The 12,079-nt window shown below is 45.1% G+C and overlaps 1 protein-coding gene across 1 annotated transcript; it reads left to right on the top strand.

Annotated features, from left to right (window-relative positions):
- The first annotated feature begins 1,732 nt into the window (after positions 1-1,732).
- Positions 1,733-7,900, top strand: LOC116762255 (C-C chemokine receptor type 2-like). The gene is made up of 2 exons (XM_032649039.1): positions 1,733-2,014; positions 5,924-7,900. Exon 2 carries the CDS (start codon positions 5,935-5,937, stop codon positions 7,054-7,056), a length of 1,122 nt encoding a protein of 373 aa, XP_032504930.1. The 5' UTR covers positions 1,733-2,014; positions 5,924-5,934; the 3' UTR covers positions 7,057-7,900.
- Positions 7,901-12,079: the final 4,179 nt, after the last annotated feature.

The following is a 12,079-nucleotide window of genomic DNA, read 5'->3' as shown; positions in this document are numbered from 1 at the left end:
CCAGTAATGCTGGGGTGAGTATCACCCATTTTGTTATTGAAACCTCAGAAAGACCCTTCTGATCCCTGCCCAGAGACCACATTAGGAGATAACTGGGGAACTTTCCCTGTTCCTGTTCATGCAAGGAATTGCTTCTAAGGAACAACCTGAGGCCCTTTTGCTTAGCACGAAAAACAGGTCTTATGCAGGATACATGGTCACAACTTACTGAAATCTAGAAAGGACACCTGAACTTCCCTGAGTGTTTTATTGTTATTCACTACGATTTACTGAGAGCCTACTACACACCAGGCACTGTATTAGCCGCTTTACATTTATTTAAACCTCACAGACCCCAGAGGCCTTATTATTTGTTTCATACCTAGGGAAATCAAAGCTTAGAAATTTGTCTAGCCTACAGCATGAGATCCTTCTTTCTATATGGCCTATCCTGGAGATGTCCCGTGTGCATTTGGGAAGAACACGTATGCTGTTGTTTGGTAGAGTTGTGTATATACATCTGTTAAATCCGGTTGGTTCATTGTGTTGTTCAAGTGCTCTATTTCCTTACTTCTATATGGTTGTTTTATCCATTACTGAAAGTGGGCTATTGAAGTTGCCAATGATTACTGTACAACCGTCTTTAGTTCTGTCAGTTTTGGCTTCATATATTTTGATGATCTCTCATTAGGTGTAAATGTTTATAATTGTTATATCTTCTTGCTGTACGGAACCTTTTATTAATATATAGTGTCCTTCTTCATTATCTCTTGCAAACATTATCTCTTGCAAACTTAATGTCTATTTTGTCTGATATTAGCATAGCTACCTCTGCTCTCTTTTGGTTAAGATTTGCACGGAATATCCTTCACTGTCAATCTATTTTTGTCTTTGGATCTAAAGTCTCTTATTGACAGTTAGACCATGTTTTTGTTTTGTCAATTCATTCTATCATTCTCTATTTTTTGATTGGAGCGTTTAATCCACTTACATTTCAAGTAGTTACTGATAAGGAAGGACTTCTGTCATTTTGCTATTTGTTTTCTATGTGCCTTACAGGTTTTTTGTCCTTCATTTCCTGCATTACTGTCTTTGTGCTTAGTTGACTTTTTTTTGTAGTGGAATGTTTACATCGTTTTTTATTTTCTTTTGTGTATGTTCTATAGCTATTTTCTTTGTGGGTACAATGAGGGTCACATTTAACCTCCCTAAGTTTTAATTTAAATATATAGCTTAACTTCAGTAACATACAAAAACTCTTTTATCTGGGAATGTCCTAATATCTCCCTCACTCTTGAAGGATAGTTTTGCAGGCTATAGGAAAAACATTTATCTTATTGAGAATCCCTTGTATGTGACAATTTGCTTCTCTTTTAGTGTTTTCTTTTAGCAAAACTTCTTTCTGAGGAGTGGAACCTATAACAGCTAAGCACCTTCTTATTAAGGACATCTCTGACACAAGAGACCACTTAGCCTTTCCTTTTCATTAAGAAGCTGTATCTAAATAACATTTCTAATGAAGTCCCAAATCCTTGATGACACTGAAATCAGTGCATATGGTCACACGAAACGTAATTGTATTTCCTCCACCATCACCAACGGCCCCCATTAGCATTTATCTTCTTGGGAAATGAAATTCTGATGTGCTCGTTTCATGCAAATTATTACTGGCAGAAGAGAGTGGAAGATTTCCAGATACAGAGACCCACAAGATAAAGAAGCCCAGAGCTGTGAGACCCAGGAGCAGACACAGGGTGTGCCTAACTTACCCTCAAGGTTGCATAAGCAAGATTTCAAAATTAATTCTACTCTGGAGACTTCAACCTAGTATACAATGCTCCTGGCTGGAAAAGAAGAACTATATCATTCTTTTTTTCAAATCTTTACCATTACTTGCCCTTGTATCTCCGCCTTCTCTTTCTGCAGGAAACTTTATTTCCTACTTCTGCACACCAAGTTTCTACCTCCAGATCTGTTTGGTTCAGTTGCTGAGAAGCCTGACACACCAGTGCCACTTGGAAGAAGCCATCTACCGGTGAGTTGGGGGTGTTTTTTCTATCACTTTCTGAACCAAAGGCTCGAAGCATCTCAGTGCTAGAGATGCAGGGACTGGGAGCACCCTGGGGGTCTCCACAGCCCAGGAACTTGGGAGATGATCAAGAAAGGAGAAACGGGTGGAGGGCTGCATCGGTACCAGGAATGTCAGAGAGACCCCAATGGCAGTGAGGAAGCGCAAAGTGGAGACCCCCCCCTCAGGGCTCAGGTGGTAGGATAGAGTGGGCTAAAAGAAGACAATTAAGAAAGTAGGACAATCAGGTTTCTCAACTACTGCTCCTCTCACTCTGCCCCCCCCCCCCAGCCGCCAAGGACTGTGAAGAGCTGGAGCTTTCTACCTCAGATTTTCCCCCCTCCAGTCCATATATGTGATAGTCCAGGCCCTGCACCAAAATGCACCTCCTGCCTCAATTCAGAGGCTGAAGTGAGGGATTCACTTTTCTGGGAGGCAGCTTTTAATCAATTCTGGATGATGTGTCTTGACACTTGAAAGTGACACATTAACCAGTACCCTTCAGCTCCCCTGCTACGTGTCGGCTGTGGTAGGAGCTAGGTGTACTGGGGTGACATGGGAATAGGGAATAAAAAGGAGAAGGTGGCTGGCACTTGAGAGGCCAGGGCAGGTGAAGAGCAAAGCATAGGAAACATACGGTGGATGTGGCTGGGGCAGTTCACCCACAATCTGAATCACCAGAGTGAGCATCTGGGCTGTATATTTGTGACTGACAGGCTTCCTGTATGATACTTAAAGCTAGCATTTCAGAATCACTGATCCAGTCCACACTTTCCTGTACAGATGAGGAGACTAACCTACAGAACAGCCCAGAGGGCCTGCTGCAGCTAAAAGGCTGTGTGCAAGGATTTCCAATATTTTAGTCTTTATAAGATCTCCCACTGGATTACCTGGGAGTCTAGTCCACATGGTAGCCCTTTGTTTCTCAGAAGCTTGTAGCCTGCTAGTTCGCTGTTATTCACTTTTTCAATTGATATTTATTTAGCAGCTTCTATGTGCTAGGCTGGGTTCTAGGGCACCAAGATAGCTCATTGCAAAACAAATCTCTCTGCCCTCATGGAGCTTATCTTCTGGCGGAAATGTCTCTGAGGGTGTGTGTGTGTGTGTGTGTGTGTGTGTGTGTGTGTGCTTGTGTATGTATGGATTGGGCACGCTTGTATGGGAAAGTGTGTGGATTTTAAGGCTAAAATGCCAAAGAAGTTCTGTTCAAGGCATGGAAGAATAACTAGAAAATCTGTTACTTGTTCTTCTACATCCATCTCTGCTCTCAGAGCCTGAAGATGAAAACCCCTGAGGGCCTTTGAAATTGTACAGTCCAAGGTTCAAATTCCAGCTCGGCCATTACTTGCTTTGTGAGTTTGGGAAAAATCATTTAATCCACCCATGCTTCTATTTCTTCACTTGTAAAATGTATACTGATCTCACAAAACGGTTGCAAGGATTAAATTAATTAATGTACGCAAAGTATTTAGCATAGCACTTGGAGCTTAAGGAACACTCAATTAATTACTATAATTTTAATTCTTTAGGTGGATACATTTTTTTTCCCCAAGTTTGATGAGAGGTATTATTTAGTTGCTGCTGATTTAAAGAATCTAGTTCAGTGCTGTGAAATTCAAAACCTGTGAAATGTATCAATCACAAGAGAAACTGAAGAATAAGGTGTATACACAGATAAAAACAAAGTCACAGTCATTGCCAGGAAAAAATGAATATTCTTGAGAACCAATTCTAATGATGTTAGTTGTCACACTTATTACGAGTTTTGTGTATTTTGTCCATTAACATTTATTGGTGCCTCCTTTAGCCAGGTGCCATCATAAGAGCTGAAGACAGAAACATGACCTAGTCCTTGCTCTCAAGCAGCACACAATGTGTAGAAACATTATGTGCTTATTTAGAGGCACACACAATGTTATGAGATAAGAATGATTTGACAGAGGAGGTGGGTTGGGCTTCACGGAGAAGGGGAATTTGAGCAGGATGTATTGCAGGATGAATAGGAGCTCACTAGTCATTTTAAGCAGAGGGGCAAGCATGTGCACAACCACTAAAGCCTGAAGGAAATGCTGAGTCTGGGGGAAATGGAAAAAAGATGGGTATGGCTGGAGCACAGGATCTGAGATTTGAGAAGTCATCAGAGATGAAGCTGAGAAGAAGTGAGCTTAGAAAAGCCATGATGAGTAGTCTGGGCACTGCCTTTGAGGCCCCGCCACATACAAATCGTGGGGCTACTCCAGTTTTAAACTGAGAAGTGCATGATCCAATTTCAGCCTCAGAGAAGACAGACTGAATGGGAGCATGGCTAAGAATAAGGCATGAACAAATGAAAAAGCTCAGCAAAGCCACAAGTGAGAAGTATAGGAGGCAAGAGAGTGGCAGTTGAAAGAGATGCAGACGGGATGACTCAGAGGTGTTTACGAGGGAGAATTCATAAGACTTAGTTGTAATAATACAAAGCATTTCTCTGTATCAGATGCTGCACTACGTCTTTGTTTCCATAGCAACTCAGCTTAGTTATTATTTTATACATGAAGAAGCTGATAGTTCAAGAAGTAATTAGCCCCGAATTACACAACTGTAGTTTGGAAGCAGGATTCAAATCTAGGTCTTTTTGGCTCCAAAGGCCTGGCTCCTAATCTTCTGAAGAAGAGGGGACCCAGGACAATGTCAAATCTTACTTCTTAAGTAATGGAGTAAATGACAATAGCCAAGATAAGGAATCTACAAGTTGAAGCAACTTTCCAGGGGCATTCAGTTTGGGGTGGGCTGAATTTGAGGTAGCTATATGATACCCACTTTGCTCTCTGCTGTATCTCCAGTGCCTAAAATAGAGTATGGCTCCTGGCAGGTGCTCAATAAATACTGGTTAAATGAATAAATCCATGGGGAGATACGCAGTCGGCAATGGAAAATTCAACTCTGAGGTGGGACTGGAAAGCAGAGCTTTGGGAAGCATTAGCCTACAGGAAACTTAGAACCTTGAGATTAGACAACACAATTCAGGAAGAACTTTGGAGCAAGGGTAAAGAGGTAAATAGTAAAGAAGTGGGAGCCAAGGATGGTGCCTGGGACTCTCACAGTGTGGTCAGAGGAAAGAGACACCAACAAAGAAAATGAAAAAGAAGTGGTGAGCCACTTTTTCTCCTGGAAGCCAAAAGTTTTTTTGTTAGTTTGTTTTTTAACTGTTTTTTTTTGGCCTTGATAGTCACTGTAATATCAAGATATTGTGATCCTAGTTCCCTGACCAGGGATCGAACCCACGCCATCAACAGTGAAAGCATGCAGTCCTAACCACTGGACAGCCAGGGAATTCCCAAGACAAAAGTTTTAAATGGAAGAAATGAGCAGAAGGATCAAATGCTTGATGAAAAAGAAACTGAAAGCCAGCGTGTTTAAAAATTGGGTTGTCATTGCAACCCTGGCAAGAGTTTTCTGATGGAGACAGAAAGTTGAGAGAGAGATCAGAACACTCTGGGTGGCAGGTAACAGAAAATGCAAATCATAGTGGCTCATTATGAGCATCCCCAGAAGCCCCCAGCGGAGTCCCCTCAAATACTATCATCCACGAATGGGTCACAGGCCTTGTACCACTGCAGAGGAGCTAGAGGAAGCAAGTGTCCAATATGGTCAGCCTTATCACGAGAGTCAGGCTCTCGGGGAAGGCCAAGGGTGTTGGGAAATGGCTGTGCGGAGATGACTGCTGTCTGCAACCAGGAATAAGGGGAAGTGAGGAACTAGCACACACGTTTCAAGGAGATGGCTGTGAAGCAAAGACAAAGCCTAGGACGTTGCTTAAGTGGAGCAGGGACCTTGGTAAGATTGGGGATTGCAGCCGTTGTGTTGTGTATCATCATCTAGTCCTCTTGTTTACAGGACAAAGGAAGATGGATGGCAATGATACGTTTCCCCAGTTCAGCCACGATGTGCTTTCCACATCTCATTCTCTGTTTACAACGAATATCAAGGGGAACGATGAAGAACCCACCACCAGTTATGACTATGATTACAGTGAGCCCTGCCAAAAGACCACTGTGGGACAAATTGAAGCCCGGCTCCTACCCCCGCTCTACTCGCTGGTGTTCATCTTTGGTTTTGTGGGCAACTTGCTGGTCGTCCTCATCCTGATCAACTGCAAAAAGCTGAAAAGCATGACTGACATCTACCTGCTCAACTTGGCCGTCTCCGACCTGCTGTTCCTCCTCACCATCCCGTTCTGGGCTCACTATGCTGCAGACCAGTGGGTCTTTGGGAACGTGATGTGTAAATTTTTCACAGGGCTGTACCACATTGGTTATTTTGGTGGAATCTTCTTCATCATCCTCTTGACAATCGATAGGTACCTGGCTATTGTTCATGCTGTGTTTGCCTTAAAAGCCAGGACGGTCACCTTTGGGGTGGTGACAAGTGGGGTCACCTGGGTGGTGGCTGTGTTTGCCTCTCTCCCAGGAATCATCTTTATCAAATCCCAAGAAGAACATTCTGGTTACGCCTGCGCCCCTTATTTTCCACTAGAATGGAAGAATTTCCATACAATAATGAGAAGCGTCTTGGGCCTGGTGCTGCCACTGTTTGTCATGATCGTCTGCTACTCGGGAATCCTAAAAACCCTGCTTCGGTGTCGCAACGAGAAGAAGAGGCACAAGGCCGTGAGGCTCATCTTCGTGATCATGATTGTCTACTTTCTCTTCTGGGCTCCCTACAACATCGTCCTTCTCCTAAGCACCTTCCAGGTATTCTTTGGCCTGAGTAACTGTAAGAACAGCAGTCAGCTGGACCAAGCAATGCAGGTGACCGAGACCCTGGGGCTGACGCACTGCTGCATCAACCCCATCATCTATGCCTTCGTCGGAGAGAAGTTCAGAAGGTATCTCTCTGTGTTTTTCCGAAAGCACATTGCCAAACACCTCTGCAAACAATGCCCAGTTTTCTATGGGGAGACAGGAGATCGAGTGAGTTCAACATATACCCCTTCCACTGGGGAGCAGGAAGTCTCGGCTGTTCTGTAGAGGAGCAGCAGTTCGCTTGTTATTTTCAAAGGGAGACAGAAATCTATATACGATGATAAGCCTCCACGGTCTGTTGAAGAATAGAGGACTCTAAGTCTCTAAAGCAAGTGCCCAGGAACCTCAGGGTTGTGTGAACCAAGACAGACTTGTGTCATTCCTTGTAAAGCCAACATGTGCTCAGGGAATATTCCAGAACAACTGTGGGCAGAGACCTGGACTCTCCAACGAGCTCATCGCAGTTCCTGGAAAATGTCACTTTTCCTTGTGCTTTTGCTCTTTCACCCCTCGTCACCACTTTGCTCACTCTCTGATTCTATCAATCGTTTTAATCAGCTGGAGGTGGGGAAGAGAACGAGACAGGCACAGGTGAATGGAACAAGGGGGAGTGGGGTCAGGACCAAGGAGAAGGAGGAGGAAGTGTCAACAAGGCTGAGCCTGGACGAGGATGCAGGTAAGGGCTTTGCTCTCCCTTAGCACCATCTCCTACTATATTTAACTTTGGAGGCTTCCCCAGCTCATGGAGAGCTTAGGAACTGTAAGAACTTTCTAGAAGCTTTGGTTGGGTCCATGATCCCCCTTCTGCTAAATGCATGACACATTTCTGCTTTATTATGATTTAGCTATGACAACCACGCACCCTACATTTGAAATCTATTCAGTATCTTGCCCCATTGTTCATGTGCTTCTTAGGCCTCATTCCCCTATACAAAAATTTACTAAAGGACTTCCCTGGTGGCACAGTGGTTAAGAATCCGCCTGCCAATGCAGGGGACACGGGTTCAAGCCCTGGTCCGGGAAGATCCCACATGCCGCGGATCAACTAAGCCCGTGTGCCACAACTACTGAGCCTGCACTCTAGAGCCCGCGAGCCACAACTACTGAAGCCTGCACGCCTAGAGCCCACGCTCTGCAACAAGAGAAGCCACCGCGATGTGAAGTCCACACACTGCAACGAAGAGTAGCCCCTGCTCGCCGCAACTAGAGAAGGCCCGTGTGCAGCAACAAAGACCCAACGCAGCAATAATAAAATATAAAATGAATAAATCTTTTTTTTAATATTTACTAAAGTGTTTGTTTATAAAAATATGCATAATCTTTAATGAGATGATAAAATAAAATCCCTCGCTTGGAAACGGGAGGGTTGGAGGTCGTGATTATGAGAAAGGGGTAGGCACTAGTGAGTTCCTCCAACAGGAGTGGAGGGGTAAGCTCGCAGCAGGATGTGCAGGAATGTTTCCAGAATCAGCTAAGAGCAGAAGCCAGGAAGGATGCGTTAAAACACTTAATAGGCCTCATGTCTCTGGATCTGATGGTGTCTGTTTCCTTGTGGCTCTTCCTGCTTTCCTGCTCCGCTGCCCACCTGTCCCCCGCAGCCTTTATCACATAACTCTGCCTGGAGGATTACCCTACTCCAAAAGCCGGTTTGTAGCGGTCCAGGAGAGCAGCTTTGGGAAGAATGTGAAGGAAACTGTGCAACAAGAACCCCCTGTTGGGCCCTGGAGAGGGAAGACAATTGGTGAGGATACTGGGGTATGTGCTCAGAGCAGAGAAGGGGCCTGTCTTGGAAATCAAACATCAGCCTGTAACCTCAGGGTCTATTACCAGGCAGGGCAGGCCTAGATGAGGAAGACGCTAGATAGGGTGGAAAAAAATGTCTTCCAAATTACCTTCCAGCACCTCATTTTTGCATACAGGCAAAGAGTTCAGATATACACACACACACATTTTTTTTAATGTAAAGTAAAAATTAAAGTTGAAAACTGCAACTTGCAATTGTGGTAAAGTATCACTTTAAGAGTTACTATTATGCCATGCCTAACAACACTGTATTAGTCACAGAGACAACTCTGGTGTTGGTGGAGCACGTGGTATGTTTAGGAGACCACCGGTTCATAAATAAATGTTGATTAGGGAGTTGGAGGTCTCTGATCTGTGGATTTACTAGCTTACGGTGATGTAGCATCTAAATAATCTCAGGGCTTCCCTGGTGGCGCAGTGGTTAAGAATCCGCCTGCCAATCCAGGAGACACGGGTTCAAGCCCTGGTCTGGGAGGATCCCACATGCTGCGGAGCAGCTAAGCCAGTACGCAACAACTACTGAGCCTGTGCTCTGGAGCCCGTGTGCCACAGCTACTGAAGCCCATGTGCCTAGAGCCCGTGCTCTGCAACGAGAGAAGCCATCGCAATGAGAAGCCCGTGCACTGCAACGAAGAGTAGCCCCCGCTCACCGCAACTAGAGAAAGCCCGTGCACAGCAACAAAAGACCCAACACAGCCTAAATAAATAAATAAATAATAAAATAAATAAATTTAAATAATCTCAGTTGGATCACAGCGCACACTCCACAACGGTCATCTCAACTGTCTTTATTCTCTCTGACTTGCTACCAAAAATCTCTTTTGCCTTGTTAGGAAGTCTAGGAAGTCGTGGATTTAATCCTATTTGAATGCTTCATGCCTTGCCAGTGTCCTTATTGATGCTCAAATGGTCCCCTCTTTGGCCGGTGGGAACTTCTAATTCAAGCTGACTCCTAATCAAAGCTTTTAAATCCTATTTGTAAAGGAGAGGAATTGGAGAAGCTCACTTAAATACGCAGAGATTTTCATCTTGGCTGAGCTAAGAATACAAATATTATGTTAGTGCATTTCCTATCTGATGCAGGCAAGAAACACAAGGCTCCTGGAACCTGGCAACTGGGGAGCTGGAAGTTACTACGGTTTTACTTTCTTGCCTCATGGCTAAAGAAGGTTTCAGAAAGATGTGTGTGTGTTGCAAGACGGGGGGGCTTCACCTGCAGATATTTATATTATCCTAATGAATGCATTAAATTTTGTTTTGGGGCTTCCCTGGTGGCGCAGTGGTTGAGAGTCCGCCTGCCGATGCAGGGGACATGGGTTCGTGCCCCGGTCTGGGAAGATCCCACATGCCGCAGAGCGGCTGGGCCCGTGAGCCATGGCCGCTGAGTCTGTGCTCCGCAATGGGAGAGGCCACAACAGTGAGAGGCCCGCGTACCGCAAAAAAAAAAAAAAAAAAAAAAAAATTTTGTTTTGATGATGATGAAACATAAATATTGTTTTAAAAAACTATGACTTGGGGCTTCCCTGGTGGCGCAGTGGTTGGGGATCTGCCTGCCGATGCAGGGGACACGGGTTCATGCCCCGGTCCAGGGGTATCCCGCATGCCGCGGAGCGGCTGGGCCCGTGAGCCATGGCCGCTGGGCCTGGGCGTCCGGAGCCTGTGCTCCGCAATGGGAGAGGCCACGGCAGTGAGAGGCCCACGTACTGCAAAAAAAAAAAAAAACAAAAAAACTATGACTTGTAAAATGAATCAATACTCTTAACTATATTGTTTTAAAAGAAAAACTGTCTGATTGCCAACTACCCTGTCCTTCTTCTCCCAAAACTCTGACAACTACCATCCTATTCTTTCCATCTATGAGTATGATGATTTTAGATTCCTCATATAAGTGGAATTATGCAGTTCTTATCTTTCTGTGATTGACTTATTTCACTTGGCATCCTGTCCTCCAGGTACATCCATGTTGTTGCATATTGCAGGATTTCCCTCTTTCTTAAGATGAAATAAGATTCCTTAGATGTATTGACCATATTTTCTCTATCCATCTATCAACATGCATAGAATTTCAGTTACACAGGATGAGTAAGTTCTAAATATCTGTTTTACAACAGTGTGCCTACAATACTGTATTGTACACTTAAAGATCTGTTAAAAGGGTAAATCTCATACTGTATTCCTACCACAATAAAAGTCTTTAAACTGCCTGCTTTGTTATGCTGTGGTGCGACAGACTGTCTTACGGTTCACAGCTTTTCACTCCCTTCCCCATGTCATTACACATGCTAGTCCTTGCCGTGTGACTTGCAGTGCGCCCTACAAGAGGGACCCCCACCCCCAAGCCACAGCCGGCTCAGCCAATAGAAAGTGAGCAGAACTGACAGGGTCGAGTGACTGGGTGGAGCCTCTGGCTCTCCCTGCTCAGCCACAGGAAGGCCCGTCCCAGAACACAAGTTCAGCCCAGGTGCCTGGTGAGTGAGCAGGAAGATGCAGAGAGCAGAGCCAGGGCCCCGGCCACAAAGTGGCCCCATGTCACAGGAGTAAGAGGTCCATGTTCACTGTGGTACGCCCCTGACTCGTGGGGGTCGCCTGCTAAGAAGCAGAAAAGGTAACAGATGCATAAGGCAGCTGGTGCCCTCAGAGGTAAAATTTGGAAAAGTGTCTATTTGTTTTTCCATCATGAGATTCACTGTGACAAGCACACCTGAGGATCTACCATGTGCCAGACTGGCGCAGGTTCATGACGACGGATATGTTATTCCCATGCTCTTAGACTTCCTAGTCCAGGGATGGCTGATGGGGAGGCACGGGGGAGAACAGAGTATTAATAATCTCAATGCACTGTGCAAAGCACAGAAACAGAGGTGCACGTGTAGTTTGTTGACAGCCCCGCGGAGAAGGTGACTAACCCGGTGACAGTCCTGCATCACAGTTATAATAGCTACAGTAGGATTTTATTGCCACCAAAGAAACTGCCACTTGAAAGTTGCCAACCATCTCCATATCTAGAAGTGGAAGAAACCTCAAGTCTCCTTTATTCTAGGGAGAACGTTCGAAGTGGGCTGAGTTAAGCAAATGTCAGGAAAGATGATCATTCCAGGCGATGGGTATCTTAAGACTTTTGGTGGAGCTGGGGCTTGACACAGTCCACCCCATACCAACCTCTTCGATCTGTGGCAACTGGGGCAGTTGGAGCACTTTTTCAGAGAGGCCCTGTAGCCTCCTGGGAGTAAGCCATCAAGACCCTATCTTTCCACTTTCACTTTTTCTCATTATTAAAATTTCCCTGGGAATTCCCTGGTGGCACAGTGGTTAAGACTCCGCGCTCCCAAGGCAGGGGGCCTGGGTTCGATCCCTGGTCCAGGGACTAGATCCCACATGCATACCACAACTAAGAGTTTGCATGCCCAACTAAGGATCCCGCAAGCCACAACTAAGGAGCCCTCGA

Source organism: Phocoena sinus, chromosome 11 (assembly GCF_008692025.1).
Source record: "Phocoena sinus isolate mPhoSin1 chromosome 11, mPhoSin1.pri, whole genome shotgun sequence".
Taxonomy (NCBI): domain Eukaryota; kingdom Metazoa; phylum Chordata; class Mammalia; order Artiodactyla; family Phocoenidae; genus Phocoena; species Phocoena sinus.
This window is presented reverse-complemented; position numbering and strand designations above follow the sequence as displayed.